The 21,244-nt window shown below is 30.5% G+C and overlaps 2 protein-coding genes and 1 non-coding gene across 5 annotated transcripts; 1 reads left to right on the top strand and 2 right to left on the bottom strand.

Moving 5' to 3' along the window:
- The first annotated feature begins 12,215 nt into the window (after window positions 1-12,215).
- Window positions 12,216-12,288, top strand: TRNAR-UCU. The gene has a single exon. It is a non-coding gene; the product is annotated as a tRNA-Arg (tRNA).
- A 128-nt stretch (window positions 12,289-12,416) lies between these two features.
- On the bottom strand, window positions 12,417-15,303 carry LOC106388974 (trihelix transcription factor GT-3a). The gene has a single exon (XM_013829153.3). The coding sequence runs from the start codon at window positions 14,924-14,926 to the stop codon at window positions 13,694-13,696; it is 1,233 nt and encodes a 410-aa protein (XP_013684607.1). The 5' UTR covers window positions 14,927-15,303; the 3' UTR covers window positions 12,417-13,693.
- A 307-nt stretch (window positions 15,304-15,610) lies between these two features.
- Window positions 15,611-20,239, bottom strand: LOC106388975 (threonine dehydratase biosynthetic, chloroplastic). 3 transcript variants are annotated; one of them, XM_048750170.1, is made up of 10 exons: window positions 20,141-20,239; window positions 19,607-20,084; window positions 18,308-18,514; window positions 17,953-18,222; window positions 17,513-17,719; window positions 17,190-17,438; window positions 17,038-17,108; window positions 16,337-16,454; window positions 16,126-16,260; window positions 15,611-16,047 (listed from the first exon to the last, which is right to left on the bottom strand). In XM_048750170.1, the coding sequence occupies exons 2-10, from the start codon at window positions 20,045-20,047 to the stop codon at window positions 15,907-15,909; spliced, it is 1,839 nt and encodes a 612-aa protein (XP_048606127.1). In that variant the 5' UTR covers window positions 20,048-20,084; window positions 20,141-20,239; the 3' UTR covers window positions 15,611-15,906. The 3 variants fall into 3 exon arrangements, with proteins under 3 accessions (XP_048606127.1, XP_048606126.1, XP_048606128.1); XM_048750169.1 differs by having other exon boundaries at window positions 19,607-20,068; window positions 20,141-20,210; XM_048750171.1 differs by having other exon boundaries at window positions 18,308-18,487; window positions 19,607-20,158.
- Window positions 20,240-21,244: the final 1,005 nt, after the last annotated feature.

Genomic DNA, 21,244 nt, shown 5'->3' with positions numbered 1-21,244 from the left:
TTTTTTAAAATTAACCATTTAAAATTAATTAACTGATTATTAGAGTACTGATAGTGTAGAAATGTTGGTTTTGGTTTTCTACTTTTTTTTACATTACTCACAAAACTGTGGAAACTTGTTTCTTTTACCCAAACAGAGATGAATAATCTACCTCGTTTAAACAGAAATATGAAATCAGTGGTGTTCTTTCAACCTGTTTGAACTTTCAAGTATCTCTAACAGAAATATTTTCTTACTAATACTGTATAATCAAAATTTTTTACCATTCACCATGGAAGAAAAATTCACTTGAATGAGTTTAGAATTACATACGCTTACGTAATATATACATATATATATATATACATACACATATATGTAAGTTTAGAATTTCAATGGATACAATCCCAATTGGAAGTGCTTGTTGGGAATGTTCTAAAATCATTTGTACTTGCTCTTGTTAAAGTCGTAGTGTCGAGTTTGACAATCGTATAATATTAGGTGATTATAATGTTTAGTTAGAAAACAATTATGATCTATGGATTGAGAATCCATTGCTAATATTATAAGATTCTATAGGGTCATACGCATAAGCGAGCTGAATCAGTGATATATATTGAATTTTAGGAATAATATGTATATATTATAAGATATACATAAAGATGTATATACATGATAATGATAAGTAATTATCATTTGACCAAAGTGATTGTCACGTACATGTATGGGCCTGGCCCTTTAATGAATTAGATTAATTACTTGTTCATTATATAAACATGTGCGGTGATCCCTTTAAGATGATTACATCTCACGTGAAACTTAATAGCAATAGAGACAAAATATTTGTCAAAGCTTTGAGATCTGATCTCGACGACGGCACTAGCATCCCGTATCGATCCAGTTTGTACGTGTGTGGATACCAGTAAAGGCACAACGTTTAGAGTGCTAAATAACCTCGGTTTGTTCTTGTTCTTTATCCCACTGTCGAATAACCAGGTATATTCAAAATTTTAAGATCTAAATTTGCTTCAGTATTGACATGAGATTCTAGGCAAACTGAATTCATAGGTTGATTTATAATTTGTTATAAATCAGTATGAATTTCCAACAGTGATATCAGAACCAGGTTGTTTAATACTGAAATTGAATATTATTTAATTTATATATTGATATAGATAAATAATTTTATTTGATCTTGTTTTAATTGTTAATCAACCGAGTATGTGATAATCGTAAGTTGATGAAGATGTTCATCAATTTCCAAAACAAAGATATGCGTATATTAGATACACATGTCTTTTGGAAATGTCAATATCTTAAGTTGATATTGTATATTACGATCACGACATACTGAGTTATATGTTAAAGATTATTGACTTTTGGAAAGTCTAGAATATACGTTAATAGAGATATTAAACGGTTGATATGATGATCATCCCACTAGGTATGCGATTAATGTATATCATCTAAATCACACTTTTCATACCTTATTTGCATGTAGAGTACATGCATGACTAATCTAAAATCAAGCACGTATTATTGTAACAATAGTTGCTAAATTTTAAGACTAATAAAATATATGTCATGAAATTATGTGATGACCATGCGTGTTGTATACGTATGGTTCATGTGTACATATAATTAATTTATAGAGGCACTTGTATTATTGCAATGCTTGAATGCCTGGTTTTAAATTAACATAATACACATGAGATGTGTAAAGACCAATTAAACCAACGAATTGTTTAGTTGGTTTATAAGATTGGTTTGGTTCAATCGCTTTAATCTTTTATTGAACTAGATTTTTTACTCTGCTTTAATAATTTAATTTAATTTTGCAATATTTTTTAAGAAAAGATGAATTTTGTAAAAAATATTTTTATTAATATTATTAAAATATTATTTGATTTCCTATTTACATTGTTTTTATAAATTTGTTATTTTTGAACTTAGCTATTTATTTGTTTGTATTATAAAAGTAAAATTATTGTTACTAAAGTATTTATAGTTTCTTATAAGTACATAATTTTAATATCACATAGATTTCTCAGTACATATACACTACTATACTATGCTATACACTACTATGAATACTTTATTAATAATTAGTTTTATTTTTTAATAATATTAAGATAATATAATATAAAATTGTTTTATATACATTTTTCTATGAAATTTATTTAAAGTGTGCTTTATTATTTTTCATAGTTAAGTTTTTATACAATTTTACCATTTAAATAACTAATATTTAGATATCAGTTTGTTTGTATACGTAAATGTATAAATGTATTTATAAACATGTGTATATTGTTTCTTAATAAAAAAATTAAAAGCGTCATATAGATTGTTCCATGCTTATTAACTAATACAACACTGTTATAAATATTTTATTATAATTTTATATGTTTTTCTATTTGAATGACATAAAAGATTAATCCTTATGCAATATATCTATCTTTTTTGTATTTACCAAATTTTTAGAACGAATGTATTATTATATACTTATTTTATGCATATTTGTATTTAAAATACTTTTATTTAATTCTTTTAAATGCAAATCTAATAGTTTTAAATGTATATTTAGGTCTAAATCATAATAAATATTTTGATGAAATTTAAATAATAGTAACTATCTGTTTGTTAGATATAAGAAAAGGAGAAAATATATATATATATATATAATTTATGCTAATATTAAGTAATATTTTATTTATTAAAATAAAAAATAAAATCTAAAAAATTAAATATATCTCCTACTTGATATAGTTACAATATAAATTAGTGGTGAGATTATGATGTTTTAGCGGTTCACAAAATGTTTTCCCCGATTGAGAAGTTACTTTTCTCGGAAAAGGGTTACCATGTACTTCGATTTATTATTATTAGTGACCTAATTTAAAAAAAAAATATTTTAGATAATAAAAAAATTTAGGTATGTTTCATAAAAACATGTTTGGTTAGTTAAATGAATATTTGGATTATGACTTTTTAAAAACAATTGTCTCAAAATTTATTAAAATCTAATTGTTGATGAGTAAATAACTATGTTAATTTATTTAATTGATAAAATGCAATTCAAAAGCATATAAACAAACTGTTTAATCAACAATATGTGTATTAATTGTGGATTATTCTTACCACATTTTATTTTTAATAGAACTTTGTAAGCTTATTATAAGCCAAAACTGAATTGGCCCGGTAAGAAATAAACGAAAATTGACCAATGTTTTTAAGAACCTTTTATAATCTATTATAAAATTAGATGATTTTGTAGCTAACACCAATATAAAATACTAAAATTTTATTTTTTACTTATTTGATTAGGTTAATTATTTTAATATTAATTATATATTTTATTTTTATGTATATGCTATTTTATGTTTTGACATACTTTATGAATTTTTTAAATAAATTTTAGTGTTATGTTTTAAGATAGTTAGCATATATATCAAGTTAGTTAATTTTAGTTCATATTTTGAAATTAATTTATAGATTTACTTTAGAAATATTAAGATTTATAAAAATATTAAACAATGATACTGATTTGGAATATTTTTCGTATTTTTATTTATATATGAATATTTTTAATAGTATATAGCCCTTATCGTAATATTGGCTGTGGACATAATTTGTATTTTTCTTGTTAAACTCTTTTTATGTTAATTTTTCAAGAATTTAGTATAAATACCAATCTAATTTTTAAGATAATTAATACATTAGTTAATTTATCATTTTTGTAATTTTGTATTTATTTTTATTTTACTTTCACATACATGATTATTAGAACATTTTTTATGTTGATTTCTTTTTTAAAATGTTATTTTTGTTCGATAAAATTTTATTTTTAATTTTCAATGTATGAATTTTTTAAATAAATTTTAGTGTTATGTTTTAAGATAGTTAGCATATATATCAAGTTAGTTAATTTTAGTTCATATTTTGAAATTAATTTATAGATTTACTTTAGAAATATTAAGATTTATAAAAATATTAAACAATGATACTGATTTGGAATATTTTTCGTATTTTTATTTATATATGAATATTTTTAATAGTATATAGCCCTTATCGTAATATTGGCTGTGGACATAATTTGTATTTTTCTTGTTAAACTCTTTTTATGTTAATTTTTCAAGAATTTAGTATAAATAGCAATCTAATTTTTAAGATAATTAATACATTAGTTAATTTATCATTTTTGTAATTTTGTATTTATTTTTATTTTACTTTCACATACATGATTATTAGAACATTTTTTATGTTGATTTCTTTTTTAAAATGTTATTTTTGTTCGATAAAATTTTATTTTTAATTTTCAAATATTTAGTTTAAAAATAAAGTTAATTATTTCTGGCAAAAAAATTTAAACTTATTTAATTTTATTTTGAGAGAAATAAAATATCTGAAATTTTATATTTAAAAATATCAAATTAACATTTTGAGAGTACATATTATTAATAATAATTTTAGCTTCTATGTGACCACTTTAAATAACATATAGCCTCAATTTTAAAATCATATGTGTTTTAGATTCATATTTTCTTTATTATTTCAAATTCTTTTATTTTTTAATATTATATTTTGTACGTAAAATTTATGTTATTCTTCCAAATATCTAGTTTATATATCAATATGATTCCTTTAATGATTTTGGCTTTTTCTAAATTTTACATTGATTATGAAAGAAACAATTTTTGAAAGTTCTATAAGTAATATATAAAATGGTGATTAACATATTTTTCTTGGTGTTTCAAGATAATGTATGGATATTCTCAATAATTTACGGCATCAAATTATATATAGTATATGTTATTTGTGAATATTTTCAGTTATTTATATTTTTAAAGCATATAGTCCATATCATATTAAAGGTTACATACATAATTATATTTTTAGTAATAATATGCGATCAATACCAATTCATATAAGGTACGTGAACAATCTCTTATTATATTAAGTTTTCAATAATTAGCTACAAATATCAATCTAACTTTAAAAATAAGTTTTACAGATTTTAATTTATCTTTTTATAGTTTTGTGCTGATTTTTATTTATTTTTACATACGTGATTATTTATAAATATGTTTTTTAAAACTTTGTTTCTTTTTGAATATTTTTATTTTTGTTAATTTTTTGTTTAATTTCAAATATATAATTATTTTATATATCAAGTTAATTATCTTTAATAATATTTTTATTTACTTTATCAAATTAAGATGCTGACTTTTATATTATTATAGTGATATTTTTAAATTCTATGTGAACACTTAAATAATATATATCCTCAATTTTGAAATCATATGTTATTTCGATTCATATGTAGTGAAAAAGTGATTTTGATTTACATTGTCTTTATTATTTGAAATCTTTATATTTTTAAGATTATTTTTGTTACTTAATTTTATGTTGATCTTCCAAACATTTATTTCTTATAATAAACTGATTCTTTTAGTTATTTTGCAATTTTGCTTATAAAATTTATTATTGATATTTTTTTGAAAGAAATAGCTTCCATTTTGAAATCATATTTTGTTAGATTCATATGTAATGAAAAGTGCTTTAGATTCATATTGTTTTTATTATTTTAAAATCTTGTATTCTTTAAGATTTTTTTTTGTTTGTTGATTTTATGTTGGTTTTTCAAAGGTTTACTTTATATATCAAATTGATTCCTTTAATAATTTTTCATTTTCACTGAATTGAATAGTAGTTTCCTTTTTATTTTGAAATAAACATTTTTTGAAAATCTTGAAATTTTTAAAATAGTAATTAAAATGGTAATTTGACATATTTTGGTGCTTTAAAATAATATGCGGATATTCTCAATGATTTATTGCATAAAATTACATATAGTACATATTTTTGCTGAATATTGTCAGCAGTATATAACCTAAATTTTGTAAATAATGTGTTTTAGATTTATATAGTTATAATTGTTTGAAAGTATTGCATTTTTAAATTAACTATTATATTTGTTTGTTATTTTTATGTTAATTTTTGAAAACTTTATTTTATATAGTATAGATTTGTACATGATGTTTTTAACTTTGTAAGTTTAACTTATTTGATAATTATTTATATTTTATTTTGAAATAAAAAATTTCGTAATATTAACATTTTTAGAAATACCAAATTGAAAAACGATTTGGTATATTTTTGGCGTTTTAAAATAATATGTGAACATTCTCAATGATTTATAATATCAACTTATATATAGTATATGTTAGTTTGAATATTTTCAATAGTATATAACCTAAACTTTGAAAATCATGAGTTTAAATTTAGATTTATATAGTTATACTTGTTTGAAAGTTTTGTATTTTTAAATTAATTATTATTTTCGTTATTTATTTTTTAATTTTCGAAAAATATTAAACATTATGTTAACTTAATATAGTATTTATATTTTTGTAAATTTACCTTATTCGATATTGATATATATTTTAGTTTGAAATAAATATTTTTTTGGTAATATTAACATTTTTTAAAATAGTAAACTTAAATAATAATTTGTCATACTACGATTGGTCGTTTAAATCTTACGTGGACGCTCTCGATGGCTTATAGCCTCAACTTTTATATTGTATAGATTAGAAATCTAATTTGATTAGATTCTAATAATAACATTAAGATTATTTAAATGATAATTAATAATTTTAAGTAGATTAAATTTAATTTAATTAATTATAATTCAATTAAATACATATTAGATATGTATTAGTTATATTTATATTTTATATAATATATCAGAAAATTAAATATAAATTAAAATTTGTTCCTCAATTAATTTCAAGTTTTTTTTATGTCTACCCAATCTTATCAACTATCAAGACTTGTTTCGTTGTAAGATGGGCTTGCCAAAGCAAAGTGTCTGCAATTACATGAGTGGGGTAGATGGTAACAGTTACTATATGAATATAAGATTGGTTCACTTGACTAAGCTATCAAAACGGTTTTGGGCTTAGAGACATAGGTTGGATAAGACATAAGATGTCGTCTGATAACCAAGAATTATATTTGATATAATTAGCAAAGTGTTGCTTACCTAAATAGCTAGACATTTAGGCGATGAGCCAAAGCTCACTCGGACTTTAGTGAAATATGGATTTTAGATTATTATATTCAATATGCGGAAAATATTTTGAATATAATATGAGTTTTCTTAATTGTTGAGATTTCTCTAATTCATGAACATCATATAAATATTTGCTATTCTTCTATTCCAGCAATGTTAACTCCTCACAACCCATTTTCATTGCGATATGTCCTTGAGAATGACAAATTGAATGAATCAAATTTCCTCCATTGGTATCAAAACCCGAGAATTGTTCTCAAACAAGAGTTTAAACCCTACTTGGAAGATCTGAAAAAGAAAAAAGACTTTTGAAACATCGTCTAGTGGTATTTATGTTATAGAAGTAAATGTTACTAATTCTGGCTCTACTTCATGGGTATTGGATACCGGCTGTGGTGTTCATATTTGTACGAATATGAATGGCCTGAGCAACAGTAGAATTTTGGAGAAAGGTCAAGTGGACCTACGCGTGGGAAATGAAGCAAGAGTTGTTGCATTTGCTGTGGGAACATTTCACTTGTCCTTACCTTCAGGCTTGGTTTTAGAACTTAAGAATTGCTACTGTGTACCTGCTATAAGTATGAATATTATTTCCATTCCTTGTTTGGATTTGGAAGGATTTCAATTTTCGATAAAAAACAAGTGTTGTTCTTTTGATCGTAATGATATCTTTTATGGTAGCGGTCCATTAGTTAATGGACTTTATATTCAAGACCAAAGCATGCATGTCTATAATATCAGTACCAAAAAATTCAAGTCTAACGACACAAATCCGAGTTTTCTTTGGCATTGTCGTTTGGGCCACATAAATGAGAAACACATTCAAAAACTTCGTAGTGATGGACTTTTGAGGTCATCTGATTATGAATCATATGAAAAATGTGAATCTTGTTTATTGGGTAAAATGGCTAAGGCTCCTTTTACTGGACACAGTGAAAGAGCCAAACACTTGTTGGAACTTATACATACTGATGTATGTGGACCAATGAATATACATGCTAGAGAAAACTACCAGTACTTCATTAAATTTACTGACAACTTTAGTAGATATGATTATGTTTATCTAATGAAACATAAGTCTGAATCTTTTGAAAATTTCAAAGAATTTCAGAATGAAGTACAAAATCAACTTGACAAGAAAACAAAAACTCTTCGATCTGATCAACGTGGAGAATATTTGAGTCAAGCGTTTAGTGATCATCTGAGAGAATGTGGAATTGTTTCACAACTCACTCCTCCAGGAACACCACTGTGGAATGGTGTGTCCGAAAGGAGGAATCGAACTTTATTAGATATGGTTCAGCCTAAGCCTGGGCATTTCGGGTATCGGTTCGGTTCGGTTCGGGTATTTCGGGTTTCGGGTAGTTCGGATAGGGGCTAGAGGATCCATTTAGTACTTGACCTATTTTCGGTTCGGTTCGGTTTGGATAGTTTCGGGTTCGGTTCGGTTCGGATAGTAAATGTAGGAACCGGAAAATATCCGGAAAAAGTTCGGTTCTCATTTGGATCCGGTTCGGGTTCGGATAGTTCGGGTAGTTCGGATAATTTGGATAAAATATCGGTTATTTAAGGTAAAATATCAAATAATTAAGATGATTTACATAAAAAATTTGGATATTTTGGATTACTTTGGATATTTCGGATAGAACTATCCGGATACTTTCGGATACTTTCGGGTAGTTTGGATACTTTATAATAATTTAGTTATCATAAACTATTTTCAGATACTTTTAATAGAATTTTAAATTTAAAATATATATTTAATGATGTTATATGTATATATAATTAATATTTTTATATATTCGGGTACCCGTTCGGTTCTCGGTTCGGTTCCGGTTTGGTTCGGTTATTTCGGATATAAAAATATAGGAACCGTTCAGGTATTTGAGGGTATTGGTCCGGTTCCGGTTTCGGGTATTTCGGTTCGGTTCCGGTTCGGTTCTTCGATTCCGGTTATTTTGCCCAGGCCTAGTTCAGCCTATGATGAGTCATGCAGATCTTCCACCATCCTTTTGGGGATACGCTCTAGAAACGTCTGCATTTACGCTGAATAGATGTCCATCAAAATCAGTTGAGAAGACACCATATGAGATGTGGATTGGAAAGGTTCCAAATTTGTATTTCTTAAAATTTGGGATTCTGATGCTTATGTCAAACGTATGTTTACAGATAAGTTTGGACCAAAATCTGATAAATGCTTCTTCGTTGGTTATCCCAAAGAAACCAAAGGTTATTACTTTTACAACCCCACTGAGAACAAAGTGTTTGTTGCTCGTAGTGGTGTTTTTCTTGAGAGAGAATTTATTTCTAAGAAGAACAGTGGGAGTAAAGTACAACTCGGAGAAGTTCGAGAAACACAGGATAATGTTTCATCATCCCAAAAAGATGATCAATTAGATTTACGAAGAGTCGTAGAATCTACACCTGTGGAACCTGAAGTGCGTAGGTTCGAAAGGACACGTCATGAACCTGATAGATATGAGGTTTGGGTGACGGATCATCATGATCTATTGATAATAGAGAGTGATGAACCTACGTCCTTTGAGGAAGCTATGATGGGCCCTGACTCCGATATATTGCTTGAAGCAAGCATCTCGGAGTTGGAATCTTCGTTTTAATGAGGAAATAAAAGAGTTTGATTTGATTAAAACTAAAGAAGAACCTTGCATTTACAAGAAGACTAGTGGGAGCGCAGTTTTTCTTGGTGTTGTATGTAGAAGACATACTTCTTATTGAGGTTGTTTCTCAATGAAATATATTGAAAAAGCTGTATATATCCTTGGAATAAGAATCTATAGAGATAGATTGAATAAGACTATTGCATTATGTCAAGATGCTTATATTGATAACGTCTTACATAGATTCAAGATGCATGATTCCAAGAAAGGCTTTTTGCCAATGTCTCATGGCATAAATCTTTGCAAGACTTAGTGTCCTTTGACACACGATGAGCGAGAGCGAATAAGTAGAATCCCATATGCTTCTGCTATAGGATATATCATGTATGTTATGCTATGTACTCGTCCAAATGTTGCATGTGCTTTGAGCATGACGAGTTGATACCAATGTGATCCAGGTGAAAGTCACTGGACAACACTCAAGACTATCCTCAAGTATTTAAGAAATACTAAAGTCAAGTTTTTTTGGTGAATGGATGAAGTGATGAGCATGTTGTAAGTGGTTACATCGATGCCAACTTTCAGACGGACAAAGATGATTTCCGATCACAGTCTGGTTTCATCTTTTGTCTTAATGGAGGAGCGGTGAGTTGGAAGAGTTCCAATCAAAGCACTATAGCAGAGTTTCAATGGATGCAAATGTTGCTGATCCATTGACCAAGCCTCTTCCATGGCCTAAGTATGAGAGTCATACTGCAGCCATGGATATTAAGTATCTAAAAATGTGATCTTGATTTTAGTGGGAGGCTTTATGTTTATGATATGATGTTCATATTGACATACATTTAGTTATGTATTTAAACTAATGAAATTGTTTCAGATTTATTTGATTATTGAATAATTAAATAAAAGTCCCAAAATAATTTATATCATTCTTATAGGTCATCAAGTATGTGACTTGATCATGAAACCCTATTAGTGAAAAGGGAATAAATTATTGAGGTCCCTAGTCAAGGTTGCTAACATGGGACATTAATAACCGTGAATGGCTAGTATGTGAGGTGATTGATGACTAAGTTTCATGGAGTCATTCAATATGTGGTATTGAGGTCAATCACATGGATATGAACACATGATCGGACTGACCCGTTATGAGAACTCTACAAGATTGTTATATGAGTGTCATAAGAGTATCTCATTACGACTATAGAGTATAGTCCTTAGACATGAGTTCGTCATGATTCTAAACTTGTGGATTAGTTCACTTTGACCTTGTCAAACGTCAGCGGTAACTGGTGATTATAAAGGCATTGATTAGGTGTTCTAGGAAGTTTGTAAAGAACATGGATGAAACAAGATGAGATTTGTCCCTCCCATATAACGGGAGATATATATCTATGGGCCTATCAAAGATTTGATACTGAGAAATGCATGGCCGTGCTCAAACGAGGTGAATGTCAGTTGTTTGTTTTATCAGTATAAATCAGAGTTCGATAAACGTGATCTAGCTTTATAAGGATGACACTAGTTCTTGCCTTATGCTGAGATCGAGATATAGAGACAAAAGGATTATGAGAATAGATGATTCTAGTACAAGTAGGAGATTGTTGGGAATGTCCTAAAATCATTTGTACTTACTCTTGTTAAAGTCGTAGTGTCGTGGTTGACAATCTTATAATATTAGGTGGTTGTAATGTTTTGTTAGAAACCGCTTATGATCTATGGATTGAGAATCCATTGCTAATATTATATGATCTTACAGGGTCACACACCTAAGCAACTGGATCAGTGATATATATTGAAATTTAGGAGTAATATATATATATATATATATATATATATATATTATAAGATATACATAAAGATGTATATACATGATAATGATAAGTAACTATCATTTGACCAAAGTGATTGTCACGTGCATGTATGGGCATGGCCCTTTAATGAATTAGGTTAATTACTTGTTCATTATATAAACATGTGCGGTGATCCCTTTCAGATGATTACATCTCACGTAAAATCCTAATAGCAATAGAGACAAAAAGTTTGTCAAAGCTTTGAGATCTGATCTCGACGACGGCACTAGCATCCCATATCGATCCAGTTTGTGTGCGTGTAAATACCAATAGAGGCACAACGTTTGGAGTGCTAAATAATTTCGGTTTGTTCTTGTTCTTTATTCCATTGCCGAATAACCAGGTATATTCAAAATCTTAAAATCTAGATTTGTTTCAGTATTGACATGAGATTCTAGGCAAACTGAATTCATAGGTTGATTTATAAATTGTTATAAATCGGTATGAATTTCTAACAGTGCTCTCGTGTCATCTTCATCTATGGAATATATATACAAAGATAAATAAACACAGTAGATACTAAGTTCAGTGAAGCTTTAAGCGAGCAAAGGCACATACTAAGTTCAGAGAAGTTGTGAACTTTTCTTTCAACCTGTTAGAACCAAAATTCTTTATTCTTTATTTCAGAAAACCAAAAACTCACTGTCATGAGTATATAAACATTAAACCTGACTGATTAAAACAGAAGCACCCGTGGCCTAATGGATAAGGCGTTTGACTTCTAATCAAACGATTGTGGGTTCGAGTCCCACCGGGTGTGCTTACGTTTTTGGTCTTTTTAGGGATCGATCTATAATCATTATGTCTTCTTCATAATGATCTTAAACTATTCTGAAAACCTTTGCCTAATGTATAAATCGTTTGTTACTTTTCATCGTTGATTCGAGATAGATACATTTCCTCTGACTTTTCTACTTAAATCTTTCAAAACACGTTTTGCCTTTACATATAAAAAAAATGACTTTGCTGATTATGTCGAAAATGTGAGAATCCTAAACATGCCAGAGAACTGAAACTAGAGGTTGATTGTTTGCAGTTTTTAAAATGGTTTTTAGTTTTCTAAAATCTATTTTTTTACTAAACAAGATTTTTGAAAAATAGATTCTCTAAAATTTAGGGAAACCAGATTTTGAAATAACTACATATTTCTTAGCAAAAACTAAAAACCACATTTTTTTGGTTTTCTTAAACAATGTACGTGACTTTTTTTTTTAATATTATTTCTATATTTGAGCATTAATATAGTATAAATAAATAAAAATAGATTAGTGATAATATAGTAACTATTCCAAATTACTAAGAATCAACAAAAAATGTTGTCTATCATTTAAATTTAAATTCTAAAACTACAAAATAATCTATATCAGTAAAAAAAATAATTCTTTTGTAGGATATAAAGGGCCTTTTTAATAATAATTTTTATTTTTATTAAAATAACTTAGAATCAAATTTAAGAAGAAAAATATTTATAACACAGCTTAATTTTACCAAAGCTATTACAGTTGAATAATATTTTATCTAATAATGAACCGATAGCCACATTTTTTAATTTAATTTATTAAATTATAAAATAATTTAATAAAAAATTAAAACTAATTAATAAAAAAAAAAAATTTAATTTTTAAAATTTAGCCAATACAAAAAAAATTATATATAAATTTAGTTGTATTAATGTACCTTTTAATAATTTTAGCTAGATTATGTATAAATATAGTAAAATTATAAAGCAAAGTATATATAACTTATGTTTAAAGACAGAATTAAAATTTTAAGTTTATGTTTAAACATAAAATTATATTTGTTTTTGCTGTTTTTTTTTTAAAATAAGCTTATGTGTGTTTTGGTAATGATAATATATTTTTTATTTCCAGAATAAATATTTTACTATTGATAATATTTTCATTTTATTATTTTGTAAACAAAAGCCAAAAACTAAAAATTAAAATCTAAAATCACCAATCATGTTTTAAAAAAAACTAAAATCTACTGCAAAATCAAAAATCAAAAATCAAAAACCAAAATCTAAAATCCAAAAAACAAAAATCAAAAACCAAAAACCAAAAACTAAAATCCAAAAACTAGAAACCAAAAAAACAATCATCACCTAAGTTATATATAATCTAACCCAAAACATCATTAATCCTAAGTTCCTAACACTGATCAGCTCACCCCGTTGCGGAACTCGGGTCGACCCGTTTACCCAACGACTGTAACTCCACCAACTCAATCTCCCTCCGCCGGAGAATCAAAACCATCCTCTCAGTCTCAAGCATCCGTCGCTGGTTCTCGAGCTTAGCCTTCTCCATTTCCCTCTCTTTCTTGCTCCTATATCTCATCCACTTCACTCTCTCCTTCTCCATCTCCACCGCCTCCCACTCGTACCCAACCTTCCTCTCCTCCAGCTCCAGCGCCTTCCTCCTCATCCACTCCTTCTTCTCCCACGCGCTCTTCCCCGGTTCATCCAACGCACGCGCCGTTTCTTCTCTCATCCGCTTCAGGGCCCCGGATACTCCTTCCCCTCTCCTCCGCTTCTTGCTCGTCTCCTCCTCCTCCATCTCCGACTCCGAATCCTCCGCCGTCTCCGACTCTTCCGCTACCTCCGCCGCGTGAATACAGCTCTGCTGCTCCGGACGGTGCCGACTCGGATCCTGACTCGGTTGTTGCGGTTGGTCGAGATGGCCGCAGCTGTTGTGGTAAGCGCACATCTCCTTGAAGAAGAGATGCTTAGAGTTGAGCAGCTTCTTGACCTCGTCTTTCAGTTTAGGAGTGAGATGATGATCCATCGTCTCGAGCAAGGCTTGATTCTCCACGACACGACACGCTGTCCCTTTCCCGAGAATGTCGTTGACTCTCTTGTACCGTTTGTTCAAGTCGTTGAACTTGTCTTCGCACTGTTGCGGCGAAACAGAGAAGCCTTTCTCCACCATGGCTCTCGACACCGACTTCCACTTCCCTTTCTTCTGCAACACCCCTCCACCGCCGCCGCCGCCGCCACCACTGATTTTTTTTTTGGCCTCGGTTTGATCGCCTACTCCACCTTCGTCGCCGATGTAGTACACCGCCATGATCAGGAGCCGGACCATCGTGTCCGTCCATTTCATCCGATGCCACTGAGAAACTCTTCTCTTCCCGTCGGTTCCCACGCTGTCTTCCGGGTGGCACCCGGACCCGGAACCAGACCCGCGGTCTTCTTCGTCTCCGACGCTTAACGGGGAGAGTTGCATGGCTTTGGAGGAGCGAGGGTACAAGGACTTCAGCGGTTGTTGGTGATGTGGATGCTGATCGCCGGCGGTGGAGTAAGGATGCGGATGCTGGAACTGCACCGGGTTCGGTGGGTTCTGCGGCGTTTCTAAGGTTAACATTCTCGGATCAAACGCAGAGAAGGCGTTAGGTTCCATCTTATTCGAATTGTGAAAGTGTTTCTGTATCAGAGTCAAAGGACGAGAGAGAGAGCGTTGAGTAAGATATAGTACAAAACAGAGAAACAGAGTAGCTGGTTTTGGGCCGTCAGAGGGATGGTCTGAAAACTACCCATGGTTTTGTGGTTTTGGTTTTGTTTTTATTTTTAGTTTTCTTTCCTTTTTTGGAGATTTTGTTCATATTTAAGTCAAGCCAAAACCAAGGGCCTGGTTTTGGTAATACTATGGAGCTGCTTTTTCTGGCCACCGTTTGTGACAGTAAATCCAATATTTTTCATAAGACTTTTTCTAATTGAACTCTCTCAGTTTAGAAAATGTAAATGTCAAGTATATAACTTTTTAACCGTGATTCTTAAATAAAGTGCTCTATTACAATTTTACATCACCAACAATAATAACGTTTATTTTAAAAATATTTACAATTTTTATTAAGAGTAATAGTATAAGATACCATTACATTATACATATCTGCATACAAATATGAATCTTCTTTGTTGACCTACAAATATAAATCTCTGTTAACAAAAAAAAAAACGAATTATTTTAAAATAAATAGTATTCTGGTAAATATTCTACCACAATATTTTAACGTCTCTATTTAAGTATTTATCTAACAAAATTAGCTAGGTAGTAGTGTCTTTTTAACATATTGTAAGATATTACTGACGGCCTTAAACATTGTTTGCTAGATATTTTATACATTAGAAAGCATACTTTTTATACAAACAAAATGGCCAGTTTTATTGCAAGGTTAGCCTCAAATTATTTGATGAAAGGTATCCAAAAGTCGAGAACAAACTAACATAGCGATGAGAGCTCGTGGGAAATAAGGTTACACATTGAGCTAGTCCCAGATTTGTTTCTAACAGGTGCTCAAGAACAACCGTGGTGGACACAAGGAAGACTCTGATATCTTATTCTACTTAATCGGTTTTGGTCTCTCCATCACAGCTTCAAACTCAGTGCATTAGAAGGTTGAAGATGGCGTCTTCACTTACCAAGACGTACTCGTATCCAAGAACTTGAGCTCGGTTTCGAAATTCCTCAATTTCTTGGTCCGAGACTTGGATCCCCACCAGCACGTTCGCCCCTGCTCCACCCTGTTTTGAAAGAAGGAAACATTGTATAGTAAGAAGAAGCCTCAAAAGTTACAACAAATGGTGAGTTCAGAAATAAACCTCTGCACGGTAATGGAAAAGGCTAATGTTCCAACGTGGACTGAAAGAGTCCAAGAAGTTCATCAGAGCACCGGGTCTCTCAGGGAAGGTGAATCGGCACAGAACCTCTTCTTCAACACTTGATCTTCCACCCATCTGCAAATATACAAAGTGTGATTCACATAACAAACTTGTATCAAATCAATGGGAGTTGTGGACAGAAGGGACGCACCAAGTAACGCAGGTGATCTTTAACTAAGTCACTGGTGGTGAGGTTCCTAGTTCTGAGTTGAGAAGATTCCATTCTCTTCTCTAGTGCTTTAAGCTCTCCGGCTGTGTGCATTCCAACACTAAGCATCAATACACAAAACTGTGTGGATTAGAGGACTAACAACAACTGGCCTGGGCATATAAACCAAGAATCGAAAACAAAATCGGAACTCGAAAAAACCAACCGATTTTACAAATATCCAAACGGTTCCTACATCTCTAAAACCGAGAAACCGAAACGGAACAAAGGACCAACTGGGTAACCGAATATCCAAAATACAGTTTATATAGTTAATTATATTTAGTTTTAAAATTACTAAATATTCTAAAATACTAATTTTAAACCAAAATGGCGAAATATAGGTAAAAACTAGATTAACAAAATATCTTTTAGCCAAAATATTTAAATTTCTTCGAATTATCCTATATTTTATCCGAAAGTCCATAAAAAATTGTTTTTTACTAAAATTATCCAAAACCCCAAAACTGAATTTGACCCAGAAATTTATTTGATATTAGTCGTTCTTGATATTGTTATCCAAACCAAATCCAAAACCAAAATTCATAAATAACCAAAAAAACAAAAAACCAAACCGAAAACAAAAACTGAATTCCCAAGCCTAAAAACAACTCCGGAAACAACTTTTTCAAGAACAGACTTACCTGTATAGTACAACAGATTCCTTTTCCGAGCCACATCTATACTTGAACTCGGTTATATTCATTGGTCCAATCTGCATCATTCAAATGTATTGAATTAGATTCGCTCTGTAACCTGATTAACTGCTATACATGCTGTAACACCAAACACTCACCAATTCACAGAACTGCTTAAAACTTCCAGGCTTTTCCGGCAAGAGAGTAGCAAGAACAGCCTCCTGTTGCCTACCGACATTGGCTAGTTCCGTCACAATCCGTAGCTTATCAAAGTTCATGTTTGCACCACTGGTTATGGCTACGACATTCACGTCCTTTAGGCCATAATATTTACAGTATGCTTCACCTCCAGCGAGCGCAAGAGCACCTGCTGGTTCTAATATGTTCCTTTGCTCCTCAAACATATCCTGTACTGACAAAAGTCTATGATTATCCACAACAATGCGCTGTGCAGCCATAACAAATAAAGTGTATAAGTTACCTTTATTGATGCACAAATAGCATCACGAGTGACAAGAACAACACCATCCACAAGATTTTGGCATATACGAAAAGTCTCTTTGCCTACTTCTTTAACTGCTACACCATCTGCAAAGCCACCAACCTGGTCTAGTATCACTCTCTCGCGGTGATGCAACGACAACGCCATTGTATTTGCATCCGCTGGCTCTACACCAATGATCTTCACCTGCATAACCCCAAAAAAGCCACAATAAGATGACAATACCAAAGTAGCTATCACGGCCGGATTTGAGATTTTGGGGGCTATAGACGTTTCTTTTTTTTTAAATTACAAAAAAAACAACTTTTCATGATTATAAAACCTTTGAAATTTTTGGAGGTCAAAGCCAATGTTTCATAGGGCTGTGCCCAGATCCCGTCCTGGCAACCAAAGTACTAGAGAGTAGAGAGTGCACATACCTCAGGACAAACTCTCTTTACATAAGAAGCAATACCAGCTATCAAACCACCACCACCAATGGGGACAAAGATAGCATGTAATGGACCTTTAGCTTGTCGTGTGATCTCCATTCCAACCGTCCCTTGTCCGGCAATAACATCAGGGTGATCAAAAGGAGGTATAAAAGTCAAACCTTCTTCCTCAGCTCGTTGCTTCGCAAATGCTTGTGCTTCATCATACGAATCCCCAACAAGAACAACTGTTGCACCCAAGTCCTCCACAGATTGCCACTTTTTTTTTTTTTTGGAAAAACCAATCAGAAACTAACTTCAGAAGGAAGCAAAAAAAAACCATCATCAAGACTAATGCAAACACCTTTATTTCAGGGGTTGTACGAGGCATAACAATCACGGCGGTGCAGCCGAGCTTAGCAGCGGACATAGCCACTCCTTGAGCATGGTTTCCAGCTGAGGAGCAGATAACCCCTTTTGCTAATTGCTCTGATGTCAGCTTCACCATCATGTTGTAAGCTCCACGAAGCTTAAACGACTTAACCTGAACCATCACACTCACACACACACACTAGCCTCAGTTTCATACATGATTCAGCAAAAATCAACCAAAGGTATAAAATTTCAGTGTTGTTAACACTATTCTAAAAATCAGTCTAGGGTTCCGCCTAATAAGCAAATCAGATATAATTTGAAAAGATTTTTCCAGAACATTTTTTTTTTTAAATCGGTCTAGGCGCCGACTTAAACAATAAAATTCTCTATAAGACGTCTAACCACAGCCTAGTGATTACTTGAACGTTGGTTATTAGAAATGCCAATGTCATGTAACCTTTTGATGTAATAGTGACTAGGAGTTTTCCTGCGCGCAGAAATAGTAATTTTTAACATAACATTTTTTATTTCAAAAGAAAATTTTGATTTATATTTCAACATTATTAATTTATATTTTAACTTCAATTGTTATAAAAAATCATAAACGTATTTTTGTAATCTTATTTCTTTTGATTTGGTATAACTATTTAAATTTGATTTTATTTAAATTTTAATAAAGATAAAATTAGATTTTATAAAAATAGTTTTAATTATATTATTGTGTTTAGTGATTATTTATTTTAAATATATACATATATATATATATATATATAAATTCTAATAAATTTGAGACTTTGTTTGTTTTAATTAAACTGAAAAATCTTTTTGTTAATTTAAACGATGAAGATGAACAGATAAATTTAAATAATGTTTAAATATTTAACTATCAATTTTTTTTGAATTAGTTTTACTTTATTTAGTTTATTTTTATTAATGTGAGATACATATATACATATATATTATTATTTTAATTGTGATATATGAATTATTAATATATTTAATAGTTTACTATAAATAAATATTTATATAGAAAATTGACATTAATGATGATATATGAGTTATTTTTATTACCATATTTAAAATTCTTGCAAAAAAATTTATATTTTTATAAGAAAATTTTACATTTCACAATTAATACGATGTCATGTCACTATTTTCTAAAACCATGTCATGTCATCTATTTTAAGTTCCATATCATTTTTTTTTCAGCTATTTTTTTCAGCGAGAATGATTGTAGTGACGATATGTGTATAAATCGCTTCGCAAATATAGTCTAAGGGATGCTTACAGGTTGCAAGTCTTCTCTTTTGAGAAAGATACGAACACCTAGCCTCTCCGACAGCTTCTTGGCCAAATGAAGCGGCGACTCAACGGCGATGTCGTAAACCTTCGTGGAGAGTATATTCGTCAGATACTCCATAGCCTCCACGATGCTTCCGTTATCGTGGTCGCTCGCACGCTCCGGAACCGCGCCGAGGTAACCGGGCGGGTACTGTAGAGAGTTCGGAGAGACCTTGAGACGTGGCAGAGGAAGATCCAGCGGAGCCAGAGACGTTTCTTCGCGGAAAAGAACAGCCACAGGTGACACGTGGTGGCTACGAGATCGAGTGATTCCGATAACCGGTTTTAACCGGAAGCTACGATGAGGTAGAGGAAGGTGGTGGAAGTGATGGGGTGACATTTGGGTGCGGAGAGATGACGGAGCCGTTGGAAGCTTGACGGAATCCATGGCGGCTCTGTTTAGTGAGAGAGAGAGAGAGAGAGAGAGAGAGAGAGAGAGAGAGAGAGAGAGAGAGAGAGAGAGAGAGAGAGAGAGAGAGAGTGGTAGGTGGTGACGGCGGCAACAAAAGTATCTGAGACTGGTTTGGTTTTTAAAAGACTTTCAAAAGTTATTTATAAATTATGCGGAAAATAATAGTCTTTGTTTATTTTTATTTTTTTGTCATCATGTCTTTGTTTATATAATTATTAATGTATAGTGCTGCTCTTTACTCTTTTTTTGGCCATACAATATTATAGTTTTTTTGTTTTATTAGTATATGTTTCATGAAATAACACGTGTTATGTGTGGTCCAGTAGTGTGGTTATATTAAATTTGAATGTATATGTTTAGTGAGATATCTAAATGTTTAAGATATTTTAGTATTATATATAAGATATGTGGTGTTACAAAATCTTAAAACTACTACATATTTTCTCATTTTGCTCTCTTTTTCATCCATGCAACCTTTGATAACTTGTTGTGAAATTAGCTGACACTTTTGTTAGGAGGGGTTTGAGACAAGTTTAAAGACTTTTCACATTTACCAAAAGTGACTATGTTTAAAAGATGTAGTTATTAGAGTATATATATTATTGTTGTTAGTAACTTAGTATATACTATATATATATAAATGTACATCTGGATCCAGCCATCTCCTAGATAGTATAGATAGTAAGTAGATTACTCATGTAATGTGATCTTCTCTTGTAAAAAATCAGAATCATGTTGTCTGTAGTGGTTTCGTTAACGGAACCGAATCCGATCCAAACCGAAATATTTTGGGTATTCGAATATATCCAAATCAAATTATATAGTTGAATATATTAGCTACTGTTAGAGTTAATATCTAAAAAATATCCAAAATGTATAAGATATTTTAATTGTCAAAAATATTTGAATATATATAAATAGTCATAAGTAAATATCTAAAATAGTTAAATAATACTCAAAACATCAAAAATACTTAAAATTTATATTGATTCTCCATCCAAATATTCAAGTCAAACTAACTTGTATGTTAAATTTAGGTATTTTGGCATATATTGCTCAAATTTATATGTTATATATTATTATTATTTTAGATTTTGAAAAATTTAAAGTATTTATGAATTTTTTAAAATAAAATAATTTAAACGAGTTATCCGAACCCGCAAATATCCGAAC

Source organism: Brassica napus, chromosome C3 (genome assembly GCF_020379485.1).
Source record: "Brassica napus cultivar Da-Ae chromosome C3, Da-Ae, whole genome shotgun sequence".
NCBI classification, from domain to species: Eukaryota; Viridiplantae; Streptophyta; class Magnoliopsida; order Brassicales; family Brassicaceae; genus Brassica; species Brassica napus.
Note: the sequence above shows the minus strand (reverse complement) of the source record. Positions and strands in the feature narration are given on the sequence as shown.